Source organism: Lytechinus variegatus, chromosome 15, assembly GCF_018143015.1.
Source record: "Lytechinus variegatus isolate NC3 chromosome 15, Lvar_3.0, whole genome shotgun sequence".
Taxonomy (NCBI): domain Eukaryota; kingdom Metazoa; phylum Echinodermata; class Echinoidea; order Temnopleuroida; family Toxopneustidae; genus Lytechinus; species Lytechinus variegatus.
Genome location: NC_054754.1, coordinates 21,144,286 through 21,161,377, shown reverse-complemented (window position 1 = coordinate 21,161,377; position 17,092 = coordinate 21,144,286). Strand labels below are relative to the sequence as shown.

At 37.1% G+C, this 17,092-nt stretch overlaps 1 protein-coding gene across 1 annotated transcript in view; it reads left to right on the top strand.

Annotated features, from left to right (window-relative positions):
• The first annotated feature begins 7,013 nt into the window (after nt 1–7,013).
• Nucleotides 7,014–17,092, top strand: part of LOC121428482 (protein FAM102A-like) — a 55,697-nt gene continuing 45,618 nt past the window's right edge. Inside the window, exon 1 of the mRNA XM_041625110.1 lies at nt 7,014–7,158. Coding sequence (XP_041481044.1) covers nt 7,096–7,158 — 63 coding nt within the window. The 5' untranslated portion in view covers nt 7,014–7,095. The remainder of the gene's footprint in view (nt 7,159–17,092) is intronic.

Genomic DNA, 17,092 nt, shown 5'->3' with positions numbered 1-17,092 from the left:
TACAAATATGTTAAGGAACTTCAACCATTTTATAGATTATCATTTTATACCCGTTTTTGTCACACCGGGATGTCTCTATTATTCCGAAAATGCGTCTTTAATATTTCTTATCGGAGAACATAAATTCTGTTCAAAATGTAAATGGACATTATCTGAAATTGTGAAAGCCTCAAGACAATCTTAAAACATGTCCCGCCTTATAATCATAAGAAGGGTTTCCTCTTTACAAAAAAAAAACACATTCGGATATTCAATGAATGATCTGTGAACACGCAATATTCATGTCAGAGTAAAAATGAATTAGCAATGAAAGTCGTCAATACAGTTACATTTCCACTTCAATCCTTTTTGTTCAGTTTCGCGCAAGGGTGATCATTCCCTTTAAAATCATTTCCTGTTGTTAATGTTGTCTCGCCTTTTAAAAGGTGCGCGCGCATGTCCTGAAACTAGCTTGCGCATACATCTATCGCGCAAGAACGCGCGTCAAACCAACGGGATCTCGGTGGAAGCATGGAAATCACGTTAGAAGCGGGGATGAAAATCACGACCGCGCACGATAAAATCACGACCGAGCACGCTAGAATTTGCGTCTCACTTTTGAGTTTCCCGCTACAAATCCGTTCAAATCCCGTTAGACCATCCCGCACATTTGCTAGCGTGTTTCACGATCCCGAATGCCAAGTTTCTTTTTCCCTGTAGTGTACCGTACTTAATACCCATTTAACTAAGTTGCATACAGAGCGTAGCCCACGGCTCGTCGAGACGTAGGAACTGTTCTTAGTGTAATGCCATGTTTCCTAGTGGCCACAAACTGCAGGAGCGCTTCGACTTCGACCCTTTGGAAGTCCCCAGAGACCTTGCTTCTTTTTCTAGGCGTTTCCTAAATTTTCTGAGGCATATGCATATTGTTATTAATTTATTTTTATGAATTGCCCAACATCATGTCATTGCCTGTCTGTACACCTCCAAATATGTTTATAGTAGAGAGAGAGGGGGGGGGGGTATGAGCACTATTTTTTGTACTCAACACCCCCTCCTCGAGAAAAAACAAAAAGGTAAAATTTTGGTTAATCTTTTGTTTTTGTCGAGGTATCAAATATAACTTCCACTGCATACATTTCACTTTCAATATTTTACTTCTATATGTTGTCTTAAGAAAAAGGTTAATACCATACCTTCCCCATTATCCTCCTACAGTAGTCAAAATTATGTTAAAGTGACAAAATTCCTCCTCCTTTCACTTTTTAGTCGCAGACGATGCAGACGAAAACTTGCGGGAAATTACTACTTTTTATCTTCACACAAGGTCGAAGGACACAAAATTAGGCTTCGTAGACTCAAAATCCAGACGTTTTATTGTTGAAGACGCGTCACACACAGGACTAAGTAAAGAACTGTTGAGTGGAACTGACGCACCAACAGGACGTCAGTAAGACGGGTCCGGTCTTAGTGTATGACGAGTCGCAGTGACACTAAGTCCCGTTACACTAAGTACTGTTTAGTGAAACAGACCCAGGTATCCACTGTCAATAGAAGTGGCCCCCCTGGGATGTGAAAGCCTTATGTAGAGGCTTTTAGGGTGTATGCCTGTGCACAGTGTACATATAAACTATCATGGAAACATGGCATGCTGCATTTTAAATAGTTTCAAAGTTTTTTTTCGTGTATACTGTAAAGGTAACATAAAACACTGGAATAGACAACATAAAAATAGTCAAGTCATTCAAGATAGGTATGCATGTACATTGTTGCTCCAGTGGTTGCTTCTAAATTTAAGCAGTGCAGCATGCATGAGTAGGTGGTTTCAGACCGCCTCGAAGTTCGCCAGTTCCAGGTATTCTCTGATCGGGAAATTTACCCCGATCAGAAAATACCAGGTATTTTGGTAATGTGAAAGCAAACTACGCGTAATCTCCCCGAAAGAAAATACCCGCTAAATAGTAGGTACTTGGCGAAATTACGAGAACTTTCGTGGGGATTTTTCCAAGGTCGCAGGTATTTTGGCGATGTGAAAGCAAATTACGGGAACTTTTATCCCAGCGTGTCGTTGGGCGCGGCGGCGTGGGTGGCTGCTGGGCTAGAGATTTTGAATCTCCCGCCTTGCCTGCTTATCAGACCACACTGCGCATGCTCGTAACTTCGGGAACTTATCCCGAAGGATGTGTTTCGGGGCGGTGTGAATGGAGGAATAATTAACAGGTATTTTTTAGCCTTAAAAAGTTCTTGTAATTTAACGGGGATTCTTGTGATCGAGGCGGTTTGAAACCGCCTAGTGACTGCTAAAATCCAGGAAGTTTGTTGAACTTTTATCGATTGATTCCCTTGTGTTTACATGTATGTATTGTCCACTGCACTCTTTTTGTGAAGGTTTTCATTCAATCCTATTCAATAGCTCCAACACTGGGAGGCCCTTCCATGTTTGTACACATGATAGGCCTACATGTATATAGTCTGCATGAAACTTGAAAGTGAAACAAATTTGTGAAGGGGTTTCTAAAATATGTCTTAACACAATACCCCCCCTCCCCTTTGGCTTGTCAGATTTCTGGACACTGTTTGGGGGTATTGTGACCCTTTGTATTCATTTGTTCGTTTGCTAGAAATAGTGAGGGACATCATTGATTCTCTCTTTTGCATGTGACTATTGCATATTATTTTATGACAAATAAGCAAAACTTTATAATGTTCCACTTATAAATTTCTTATTTTACATCCCATTTTGATGACATTTTTAGCATTATGCTTGTCTGATTTTCTCTATTGATTCAAATCAACATTTTTCTAAGGTGGACTTGACCTTTAATAGCACAGATGCAGAAAGTGCAGTGCATGTACATGTATGTAGAAAAGCTGACCAGACTATAAACTGTAGTACTGCAAATTCCTGTTGATATCGGAAGTTATCCCTGAAACTTCATCCTGCAACAAGTGCATGACTCCTTTTTAATTGGAGGTCATTTTTTTAATTCATTAGTGTATCAGGTGTGTCCAAGTTTCTATTACATACATGAAGGTTCATTGATTTGTATCAAACAAAGGCCTAGAAGTGATTTCCAGGATAAATAAAAACTTGGTCATCTCGGTTTGCCATTAATGAAATGTCCCAACCACTTTTCTCTGTATGTTTACATGATGTAAATGGACATTGTACGTTAGGCCTTATTTGCATTTTCAGACCCCCCCCATAACTGTTGCACAAATATTTTGTACATGAGCAAGCATTGTGCATGTGTTTTTTTGGAGGGGGGAGTGTAATTTGTATTTTTCGACAGCTAAAAAATTTGTGCATGTACAGTGTACATGTACACACCAAAAAAATCAACAAAAACACTTTAATATGTATATTCTTTATTCCTACCCAAGAATTTGAATTCAGCTTTTTTTACATTTTGATTTTTATATTTGTTATATTTTGTTTATTTTATGCATACAAGTAACAATTGCACAAATGTCAATGACCTGCATGTTGCAAAATGAGAGCCAATGACCTTTTGTTTTGCTTTACAGATTTTTTTCTCACTTGGCTGTTCCCTTTGGTACCGTCCATTCCCATAAAGCTCTCTCATTCATTTACTTTAAATTGGCTGGCCACAAGCGATTTTGCTGGATAATGGCAAAGCTAGATTGCTCTTTCGCCACCCAAATGTGTGGCGATGCCTTGCATGCACTTGTTAAAGGGAAAATTTACCCTGACGATAAATTAAAGATCAAGTCCAACCCAGAAAAGAGTTGATTTGGATCAATAGAGAAAAATAAAACGAGCATAGCGCTGAAATTTAATCAAAGTCGGATGTAAAAATAAGAAAGTTACATGTATGACATCTTTCAATTTCACAATTTTTCACAAAGATACATGTAGAGCAGTTTAATATGCATGACTCGGTGATATACAAGAGTTGATGATGTCCCTCACTATTTGGATATTTCTTTAATACATGTACATGTAGTTTGTTTATCATGTTAATTATGTAATATTTCAATTTTTACAGATTTGACAATAGTGAACAACTTGACTGTTCACCGTAAAATGTTAAAACATCGGTGATTCCACATTTTCACGGAGGAATAAAACTTTGTGATAACATGGTACTGAGGAAACAATTAGAATATTTAGATTTCATTAAATAAAATGAAAAGAAATACACTGTAGTGAGTGGGTGATCGATGACAACAGTCCCCTCATTTGCATACTCACCTGGATGTATTTGTATGCATATGACTGCTTTGTGAAATTAAACAAAATTTGAAATTGTCATAGCTCTCTTTAATATTTTACATCTGAAAGTTTCAGTGTTATATTCCTTACATTTTTTCACTTTCTACTCAAATCAGCTTGTTGTTGAGGTGGAGTTGCCCTTCAAGCAAAAGTAAAAAAGTCGCATGCAATTCTAATGTGACACTGAAAAACATTTCTTCCAGAAAGTACATGTACATGCAAAAGGTCCCCAATATTGTATGTACATGAATGTACAGTATAACATTGCATAGTGTATTGTAATTTTCATTCGAGTCCCCATCTACATGTTCTACCTGCATTGATTATTTTACCACCGTTAGCTGTGATCAATAAAGCTTTGGTGCACGAACCTTGTCAAATGAAAGCACTCACCCAGATGTTCAGGTAGCAACTCCAAGTCTTATACCCCTTTCATAGCCCAATTATACGGCTAATAGCAGCATAAGTTGGTCGTAAAATTGGAGGAGGACCATAGTTCTCCGCATTATTTTGATGCTGCTATTATCCGCATAATAGCAGCATTGGGACAAGATTTTGAGTTTATGAACGCATTTCCAAATAATGCGGATAATTGCCATGGTGCGGTCAAAAGGTCACCCTTTTCCAACACAACCGCATCGGAGGGGGCGTGTCCAGTTGTCATGACAATTATCCGCCTTTTTCAGGACGGGCACTCGTAAGTAATGCGGCTTATTTTCAGAGTTTGTGAATGCAATTTTTATTATCCACATTACTCTTAGGCAGCTAATTGGAGGATAGGTTTATGAAAGGAGTAATAGGCCTAATACAAGAAGCAAGTCAAGTGCATACATGTATGTAGACCAATATACTGGGTTACAACTTCATACCTCTGCCAATGGAAAAAATCATTGAAGTGATTATTTCAGTAGAATTTGTTAATTCCAAATTTGATGACATTTTCAGCATTATGCTGTAATTGTTTTATTTTTCTTTTGTCTGAAAATATTCATATCCTTTTTTAGGGTGAACTTGACCTTTAAATGCTAGAATTGATATCCTGAATCAAAATTTAAAAAAATGAGCACAAATTTTCTGCAGGGTTGGTCTTTTTCAAGATATGTTGGGGTACCAGTGCCTGTCCATGGGAGTAGTTTCTGCTACATGTATATTAAATGATATTGAATTTAAGCCCATCGCACATTGCAATTTGGAATTCAATTTGAATATTCCTACTGGGAGGCTCGAACTACATGTAGCCTGAATTTGAGTAGCGCCTTACCACCATTCTTATGTCTGATCACTCTTAAAGATTTTGTTGGTTGGAATGTTCATATCAAATGAATCGCATAGTGTGCGCTGGGCCTAAAATCAATTTCACCAAGAATGCAGCTCTAGGCATTACAGATTTTGCAAAGTTCTTGAAAATGTTTTATATACCTCGTATCTATTAAAGCATGTTTGATTACAGTGGTACTTGGAAACAAATTAGTAAGAATTCAACTACGATAAACCAACCCGTATATTGTCCCTGGAATTAGAAGCAAGGTATAATTTCATTTCCAATGAAATCAATAAAACTATTAAAATAAGATGCCTGTTTGATTGTGTGTTCTGACTTCTGAATGATTATAATTTGATTGTGAGCTGAAAAGTCAGTTTTCACATGATTACATGTTTCCTTTCTTCTACGCAGTACATGAACATGTCTCCACTATTATCCCCCCCCCCCCCCGAAAAATAATTCAATATTTACAAAATGTCGAAAAACATGTCTCCATTTATAATTAAACCACAGTATCTAACAAATTGGATCCTAACTCAATTTTTTGGTCTGAAATGAATTTAATGAATATATATTGCTTATTAACTGGAAACAATGCACGGAGGGAAATTTTGAATAGGTGCTTTTATACCACCCCGATTAAAAAAATAACTGATGATTTGTTCTCTGCATTCACACCATTGAGACAATATGAGAGCCAGCAATATATTATGCATGCTGATACTTGGGCCTTCAGTGTATAGTTCTGATGAACAATCGTCTGGGCCTAGTAGCTTGCAAAAATTGCTTTCACATTGCATATTCCTTGCAATCGTGGCGGGTTCACATCAATAGTTCCTTCAATTGTTTAAAAGTATGTACCAACTTGCAGGCATTTTCTTATTGCTTTCACACCAGTTTGCAAAATGCAAGGCATTCTTTGTCATCAGGTGGCTGGGTATGAAAGTACATGTACCTACATGTATTGCGAAGAATGAAATTTGGTATGGGAATATGAAAGTGACAGGAGGGGAGGGGATTATTCTTATGACAAATTGCAAATTATCTTCTCAGAATAGGGGATCAGGGAGGGATGGGCAATTTAGCTACATGTACATGTACATGTAGTTTGCAATGCAAACCCTATAATACTTGAGAAAAGTGGTCTCTTTATTTTTTTACCAGCTCATCTTTTCATAAAAGGATCTTTTGGCTGGCCAAATTTATCTTTCTACCAGGTTCTTCTGACCGGACCCTATCTTGAACTAGATAAGGATGGGGTTATTGGGGTATATGTAGGAGAAAGGAGTTTAGTATTAGGGAAGGTGGGGGGAGGGAGGGGCAAATCATGCACTTTGAATCATTCACAATGAAGATGCAGGTACATGTAGGACTATCCATTTTCTTCATACACCTGGGTACAGACTGCCACTTTCTTTCAGTTGCCATCTGCAGATCTACATCTATGGACGCTGCAGACCTACAGAATTTCTATTCATTTCCATTTGATCTATTTCAGAATCTCAAAATTCTCTGTCATCCTAATGAAAAGAATATTTCTTATCTTTTAAATTGCAGGGAAGAAATTCAGGACCATGTTGTTCACTGGGGAACAAAGTTTAGCTTCAACTGCCGAATGAGCGCCAATGCTGCCACAGGGATCCTAGAGCCGTGCTCATGTAGAGTCTCAATACGGAAGGTAAGAACCCTGTTAAGATAAATTCCAGTTGTGGGAACGATCTCAAAATGACTTTACAAAATTTAATATAATGATCACCAAAGTGTCTGTTTGTATTAATATGTGCCAAAGTATTCTGGAAGAAATTGTGTAATTGCTGTCAAATAAGCACGGATTCTGGCACTTCCGTCGGGTCTTTATTCCAGCCAGAATAATACACCGTCCCACATGTGCCTATCTGTGTTGGCGATCTTAAGTGTGTATGTAACTGTACCAGATCTAGATCCACAATGATACTACTTACCCACGGTTTTACAGACTTTCTCATGATATCAGTGCTTTACTGCAACTACCCTCATTTCACTCTCCAAGGGTAGGGGAAGTCCATCTTGCAATGTGAACTGCCACAAAGAACTTTCTCCCATCACCTAGTCTTTTGTGCAAACCTTTCACTCGGAAAGTGGTCGGAATATATGCAGCCTATAAAGGTACATGTACATGTGCCTGCCTTCGACTTGTGTTCAGAAGACCTGAAAAATTGAACATTTGTGCTAGTCTTGTGTGAAGACCCACTTGATGTTGATAAAAGTTTCAGTGAAGTTCTGTGCCTGCAGATTACCTATCACCCGTGTCCAAATATCTCGATGGAAGGTTCAGAGACCATATTGGAGGGGAGAGTGGCTTTGAGTCTGATTTGATTGAGCACAGCTCTTTGAATGTGTGAATGTAGTACAGTATTTGGTGTAAGGACGGCATGCCTATCCCAATCATAGCTTGTTATACTGGTGCCTCATGACACCAATATAATTTGCCTTTAATACGCTGTATATTTGCCATCTTGCCAAAGATGTGCAGTCTGTGCCTACATGTACGTCTCGGAGACTGGTGCGAATGGTTGGTTGAAAAAGCCTCTCCCCTCCCCTGAAATCTGAATTTGAAGGAGAATGAAACATTTGGAACAAGATGTGGAGGTACATGAAGGGCATCTATCCCTCCCCCATATATTTTTATACAAGGTCATAAAAAATGATTTTTCTAATTTTTATCACTGTTCATCATTTATCTGAAAACATGATTAAACTACAAGATGCAAAAATTTGATGCGCTTCATGTCAACTTTCATATTGGAATGCTGTATCCTTCCTGTCTATCCTGTGTGATGCAAAATTAATTCAAGGTCTGTCATTTATTTTTACTTTCACTTGCAATTCCTAATAATTTGGATTTGGTACTTTGGTACTTTTGTTTGTCTTTTTTATGATATTGAAAAGTAAGTTGTATATTACAGGGGAAATTTTTTAAGGGGAATACTGTTCCCCCCCCAAAAAAAAGATGACGAAAATGCAAAATTTGGTTTGAATTCCATTACACCTACATGTACATGTACCTACATGTAGGTTTAAAGAACTGGGAAGGCACTGAGAAAATTAAACACAAAAAAGACACGCATCCATATGAAGACTAGCCAAATTATAATTCAGAATACAAATTACGATGATTTAAAAAAGCAATTTCTAGCAACCAGGGATATGGTTGATATTTTCTAACTTTTGCCCCCATTTCCATACCTGGTGGCTTTACTTAAAATATTTTGACATTCGAGGGGCTTTTTTTTCCCTGCCAGAAACACTATTTTTTCAGATTCACGTACATTTTGAAAGTTTTTTTGTCTACAGGGTTTGAGATGAGGTTTGAAAGTAATATTTAGGTATGGTCCGGATCTTTGGAAGAGGCACTTTTGGAGGAAGTGTATGTGTCATACCGGCATGTCCGTATTATTTCCTGGCAGATATGCATTACATGCATATAAAGTTAACCCATTACTGGGTAAAGAAGGGTACATGTACATGTATGATTTGTTGGGGAAAAACAGTATAAAAATGCTGTGTAAAGTTTGAGCAGTGTTGAACATAATTATAAAGAAAGTAGGTACAGGGGATGTACATGTAGTAGGCACGAGGCAGGATTTCATTCTTGCCTGTGCCCTCTCTAAACCATCCAGAATAGGAAATAACTTTTATTCTTTGTCGCATTGGGGCACTTGCTGACTTTAGGAGGCGATTTTCTTTATTACAAGGGCTACTTTGTCTGATCAATGAGCAATTATGCTGTAGAAGCATGCAGAATATTGGTATTCTAATAATATATTCTTGAATATTGCTTGAAAATACTGTAGAAAAAAAGGTCACCCCAGAGCATTCCGTTTTGCAAATTTTAAGGGCAGTTTTGGCTGTCACGAGGGCAAAATCATCTGTCACCATCATGTTTTTCCAGCGCTGCAAGCCTGCAACCATCCATCTTTATTGAAGCAAAGTGATTCCTTAGACTTCTTGATATGTTTATGATATTGTGTACATGATTTGTATGAAGGTTAAAGCTAGATCTACATGTATGCTAAAAAAATTTCAAGTAGAAACCAGAGCAATCACGCGCACTGGCACTACTAAGCATCTCCAAGGCATTATCCTAACTTCTCTAAAGATATCAATCATCGTCTCATGATGCTAATCTGGTAGATCAGGAGAAGACGGGTTCGGGTTGAACCCATTCCCTCCATCCTGAAAGGATAAAGAATGTTCGGTGTTGATGCCGATGTCACATACAAATCACCTTGATGCGTGCCAGAACGTGAGATTGATCTTCCTGGTCGTTGAAGTTGATGCTGGAGGATTGATCGCTATGCCAACAAGATGATGCTATGATGAGAATTCCTGCAGACAATCGATCGGAAAATGTTGTACTCTACATGGACATGTAGATGCATGAAGAGCTGTTTTCGGTGACTTTATACTGACTTTCAGATGGTTTTGTAGCAAGACATACTATTCATCTTCTTTTCAGGAGCTTTTCTTTAATATGGGATTTAGTGTCGTCCTATAGGCTAATTTGTTTTTGATTGAGCCAAAATGTTCGATGGTGCTTTTACAAGAGGTACATATAGTACATGTAGTTCAGTGCATACTTCTTTTTTTGAATGACAAAGTTTGGGGTTCTAATCCCACTCCTCACTTACATGTGTTCTTTGGCAAGGAATAAAGTGCACTTGGCATATACAAGTACACGTACATGTATCTAAATTGCCACTCTCCACCCAGGTGTCATTTGGTCAGTAGGAAATATTGTAATGCTGTGGGCCTTGTGAGAGATCTCCCAGGTACCGGTACTACATGTATATAAAATGTATGTGAAGGCGGAGTAATAATGGAGTGTTAAAAATGGTTGTTTAAACAGTGATATGTACAATGTAGGTCTAAGATTTGCTGGTCTTCACAAGCAAAGATCATATTATACATAGTGTAATGTAGGCGAGACCGGGGTTAGTTGGAACATGGGGTAAGTTGAAACGTTGTACTTTTCTTAAATGCCTGCAAAATAAATTTATGCAATACTGCCCTCAATTTATTGCAATAATGATTCAACACTGTTGTATTATTAATAGCAATAAATTGAGGGCAGTATTGCATAAATTTATTTTACAGGCTTTAAAGAAAATTACAATGTTTCAACTTTATACCCCATGTTCCAACCCCGGTCTCCCCTACAGTGAATACATATACATGTACAACCATCATTCTACCTGAAGAATAGCAATGCAGTAGGATACATGTACATGTAGGCTGTGACCTGTATCAAATTGTTCATTAGTGTAATGAGAGTGACTTGAAAAGACATCAGTGGTTTATAGATGGGTTGCACTGTCTGAAGATCACGAGAGCTAATGATACGTGTCACGACCAAACATGCTGCTTGTCCAAATTAACGTCGCCAGGAGAGTTGATTGGAATGCAATAATGCATACACATGGAAATTATTTTGGACTGCTAGTGCGAGATCATACTGTTTATTTAATAGAAGATCTCATGCAAAATTGAAATTCTTCGGCAATGCAGCCTCAAAACCAGGTTTTCAAATGGGGGGGGGGGTTGATCCTACATGTAGTCTAATGTGCAGACCCTCACTCAAGTTAAGGGTCTGAATGTGCAGCCTACTCATGTGAAGGGAGGGGGAAGCTTTCATTGATCCCCCTTAATACATTTAAAAAATAAAATAAGGGAGGAATTAAAGAGAAGGGATTGATCAACAAGTGTGTCTCTATGCAAAGACTAGCCATATATACAAAACTTGCTGAACATTTCAATTCTTTTTAATATTAGGCCAAGACTCAAAGTTCCTATCATAATATTTAATGTACTCTGTTTCCATTATTTTGCTTTAGTACAAAGCTGAACAAAACAGTCAACTACATGTACATGTACATGCATGGCAACAGGTCAAACAGCTGTTCATGAAACCACTCTCTCTCTGTATCTCTTCATTATAGTGCGAGATATAAGTCCCACTGTTCACAGTATTGCGCAGGCCAACTGACTCAAGGTGGCTGCCATCATACAATAAATTCACACTTCCCATACTACTGTACATGTGTACATGTACATGTACATGTATGTATATCGCCCAATGCAATCAGATAGTCCTGCTTGGCATCTAACAAACACTGTGTGTAAATTCAATCATTATTCGTAAACCCTCAATGCGCCTCTTTTTGTGGCAGTAATAATTATCTCCCAATCTCTTCTCCTTTGCATCGCTTCCATTTTTTCTCTTGATCTGCTTTATTTTCACCCCTGTACATGTATATTTATAGCAGACCCAAAGTTGACACTATTTGGATTTGAACTTTTCTATTTTATTATTTGTAAACTTTCACATTGCCCCTCCCCCCTTTTATTTCCTGTCCTTTGTTAATTTATTTATTCTTACTTTTCTTTTTTTTTACTAGTATGAGGCACATCATGTCATGGAATTAATAAAGGCAGATGAGGCTGATGTTAAAGGCCCCGTCCACCTCAGAAGAATGTTGAATTCAATCAATAGAGAAAAATCAGACAAGCAATACATATGCTGAAAATTTCATCATAATCTGATAAAAAAATAAAGTTATGACATTTTAAAATTTTCGCTTATTTTTTAGAAATTAGCTTTATGAACAATTATAGAATCGATGATGTCCCTTACTATTTTTTTTATTATTGTTTGAATTATACAATACATGTATTTCAATTTTTATGGATTTGACAATTGGGCCTAAGGACCAACTTAATTGACTGAACCATAAAATGTGAAACAATGGTAATTCCACATTGTCAGGGAGAAATAAAACTGTTACACAGGACAATGACGAGAAAATTTTTATTATTTCATATTTCATATAATAAAATACAAGAGAAATGCATAGTGAGTGAGTGATTTATTGTTTTATTTCATGATATGCGTGTTTCTGCTTGAAGGGGGGGGGGGGGGCTTCCATGCACATTATATTTCTATCACCATATTTCATGGTGTGGAAGAATTTGTTACAGCCCACAGGCAAATATTGATTTTTTACCCTTACTTCATTTGCTAACTAATGTTGAATTTGATATTGATTTTTTATTAAACTACTAAAAGATTAAACAAATGCAGACTGCAGAGAATACATGTATGTGTACTTGTATACTGTACATACTACATAAAGTTCTTTGTTTTAAATATGTGAAAAAATCAGACAATGATTATCTCGTACATACGTACATGTAGGCCTACACACACGATGATATTGGCCATGCATGGTAGGCCTACATGTACAACACCTGTACATGTACATGGATATTTTGGAGAAACTTTGAAAGGAAGCTACTTTCAAGAGAAGTATACTGAGAACGAAGTCAAAGCCACACAAGATGGTTCCAAATCGATTGGCCTTCTGAGACAACTGCTATTAAAAGTTTGGCTTCCCAATATTATGTTCTGCAATACATGTATTTAGTGACAACCCCCAGATGACAATCAATGTATTTGGTTTCTCTGCATATTGGATACTGGAGTGTGTTGGCTCTGAAAGGAATTCCGACTTGAATTCCTGAACGTGATCAGGGGCCCTTCTTACAAAGAGTTACGACTGATCCAATCAACCTCAACTACATGGAAATCCATCAATATCATAGTTTTTTTCTACAGGAAATTTGCTCAATAAAAGCAAAGAGAAGCACACTGAATTTTCAAGAAAATTATGTTTTTTTTCATGTATGAATATCATTTCCAGAAAGTATTTGAACAAATATGCCTTTCAGATGGTGACATTGTTGGCTTTCCATAGATGTGGTTGATTGGATCAGTCGCAACCATTTGTTAGACAGGGCCCTGAACTTGTTAAACCAGGGGAATGTTTCTGCCGTGCCTTGCCAAGACGAATTCTGCATAACGGGTAGTCCAGGAAATAGCAGTCTATTAGGTTATGAGCTGTAAACCAACCATAGGACATTGATAGTTCCAGGGAATACCCACAATCTATTTCCAAAACGAGAGACGCTGCCCTGGACAGCCTGTATTAATAGCCTAGTGACACAACATTTGCTCATAATGCGACATTTGCTCTGGTCCTTAATATCTCAGAGGGCATAGCCATAGGGTTAGAGTTTTATAGGATTATATTTAGAGTTTTTGCTTTGAACAGAATGTTTATAAAGGGCAGTGTTTATGTTTGGCTTCAGTGCAGAATCAGATGTTCAATTGGAGTACCGGTAATTGTTGCTGGAGCAAAGATCATGGAACCAATAACCCATTCCATTCATGCGCATACATACATGTAGGCTGTGTTTATGCTTCCATTTTTCAGGCCAGAATCAGCGTTTCCAAATGTGATTAGTGCAAAACACGGTTGCGTCAATGCTTACTTTCATATAAACGCTGTTTCAAAACGCAGATCGTAAACTCACAAAAAGGTGCGTTTGTAAACGTCGTTTGACCAGAATCAAGTTTTCTGGGGAAGCATAAACAACCGCGATCGTAAACGTGTTTAAATGACGTCATTTGGTACCTGCTTCCGGTGAGATGAAAATCCGCGGGGAAATACAGTCGTATTGCTCCATGTTATCTCTACGTAATAACAACATTGGGAAAAAAAAACTTTCGAAAAAATGCGCGCCCAATTTGACCTCGCTTTACGATGCGAAGCCAGCTGGAGATCATGATTTGCTCTGAAAAGTTAAGCATAAACAGCAATCCCAGAACCATGTTTACGATCGGCGTTTTGAATCGACGTTTGAAATCGCTGATTCTGTCCTCGCAATGGAAGCATAAACACACCCATAGATACATACGTGTGTTAACATGGGCATTTTCATACATTGAACACGAGCTTTATTCTTGCAAGATAGTTTACATACCTGTAGGCCTACTTGCTAATATTTACAGATACATGTACATCATACATGTAAATGCCAGTTGTGGTAATGATCTCAAAATGAGTTTGAATAGAATCTTATGAAATTACCAACCAAGTGCTTGTATATAAAAAAATATGTGCCAACTGACTCTGGTAGAAAATTTGCTTTTAAAGCAAATATCAGGTATTTTCCCAAGCAATATTGATACATTAGCTGTTATTAAAATGCTTTTCTGTGTTAGTGGCAGTTAACCCTGATTTTAACAGATTTTCTCATGGAGTAATTGTTTGACTGCAACTACTTTCTTTTACCTTCTATGAACCATGATTTAAAGTCCATTAGATCTCAAATTCTCTCTGCAATTTCATGAGTTTAGCTTCAAGTGCTTTTGTTGGCCTCCTTATTGAAACTGAATCTCTCTCTTGTTTCTATGGTAGTGGGTACAAAGTCACTTTCAATGTGAATCTTGAGAGCGAAAAATATGAATGCTTGAAAAGTGAGTCACGACTTGCACAGTATGATCAGGATATCGTTTTGGTTTCTTTACAGATCCTCCAAAAAGATAAATTATATCTGCTTCAGATCAAGTGTTTTGTGGATGAGATATACATGTATTCTACATGTACATGCAGCTATGTTTTTTAGGCCTTCACGTACAGTTGAGGCCAATCGTTTACATACACCCATGGAATTCAGTTAAATTGATTCGCTTGCCAAACATCATTAAGTATATCTTCAGAAATATACATACTACCATGATGGATTTGGTATCAAATGAAAGAGTGTAGCTCTTTCATATGAATGGGATGCCTTTGGGATTAAAGTGCATTTCAGGTAGAATTTTCTTTGAAGAAAAAAGTATTCTGGTTGCCGAATGTATTTTATTCAAACATTGTATCATAGAAATATATAAATGCCAAATCTATGATTTATATTAAATTTTCTAGCATGATATGTCACCACTGAACAAAGATGTGTAATCTGAAACGTTTGTGTTGAGAAGTAACTAGCACAAATGTTTTTGTCAAGTTTTTATTTTTGATTTGTCTAAAATATGAAGATTTTTTGGGGAAAATGACACCTTAATATTTTTCAGCTCCTGATGACAAAGCAAATCAAACTATGTCAATCTGTTTTAATATATGTGAAATTGGAAACAAGGCTTTTACATGTAATACACAGGATGTACTTAAAGGTAAATGCTAGTTTTGGTAACGATATCAAAATGAGTTTTTACAGAATCCAATGAAATGACCACCAAAGTGTCTGTTTGTATAAATAAAACGCATGTGCCAAAGAATTCTGGAAGAAATTGTGTAATTGCTGAGTAATCAGTAAATAAGCACAGGAATCGGGTAGGGCGTCGGGCCCGACGCCCTAAGCAATAATATACATTGTCCCACGTGGGCTTATCTGTGTTGGGGATCTTCGGTGTGAACATTTTTCAGCATAGATTTCAAGATTTCACAAAGTTCAGTTAATGTAACTGTACCAGATCTAGATCCTCGATGATATAACTGACAATTAAGCCTTGTTTTACAGACTTTCTCATGAAATCAGTGTTTACTGCAACTACTGGAATTTCTCTTTAAAGATGATTTTATAAGTTCTTGCAAGTACAGTACTCCCGTGAATTGTGTAGGCCTGCTTGTACAATTTTAACTTTAGCTGTGAAAGTCATTTCCAGCTTGTTTTTCAGCATTGCGTTTATGAAGTGCAAGTAATTATATGTCACTTCCTTACCTATCAATCAATACCCTCTTTAACAGTCTATCAAAGCTTTGTTCTTTATTTTATTTAAAACATAATTCATTTCCTCTTGCGGTAATTATGCCATTTTAAAGTGGTTGATGATTTGAAAATACCATTTCTCTGAAAGTATATTCTCAAAACACAAAGTAGTTTTCTATCAAGGAATGTGAAATGAAATTAATGAAAAACACTTGAAATATAAGCTGTTAACAAAAACACTTGATATAATGTAGATCCGTTTGGAGCTGTGTAGTTGGATTCAAATGTAATCTCAAGTGCAAATGTAAATATATATCCATTTGAGTGTGTTTAATGAATTGAATATGGCACATTCTGTAATTGGATAATATGAAAGAAAATAATATGCTTTTTTAATTTGAATCTGTTCTCTATTTGTATACATCCTTTTCGAAATGTGGGGGTAGTTTTAATAGCAATTAAATGGGATATTGAGAATATCTCTATGGCTCGCACAGGGGGAGATGATGCTATTTTTTACATGTATATCTATAAAAAAATGGCCCTCACCATACTAGTTAATTAATGAAATCATGTACACAGTACAGTAATAACTCTATGATGTTATCATAGTTCTTGTAAAACGCTGTTTCCAATTTATACAACCATTTAGTTGCTTGACAGTTAACAACCATAATTATACTCGCTTAACACTTTGTCAGAAGTCTCTAAGCGCTCTACAGTATATGCAGCATAATTACCCTGGCTTTAGCAGTGCAGCTGTTACGCGTGCTGCGTTTCAAGGAATAAATTCCTGCCAGGTACCCATTTACCTCACCTGGGTTGAGTGCAGCACATTGTGGATCAATTTCTTGCTGAAGGAAATTACGCCATGGTTGGGATTCGAACCCACGACCCTCTGTTTCAGAGTCCGGAGACTAATCCACTGGGCCACAATGCTCCACTTGAATTTATGCTTGAATTTATTGAGAATTAAGGGGTTTTTTTAGGAGATTTAAACATTTAAAGCTGTTTAAGAA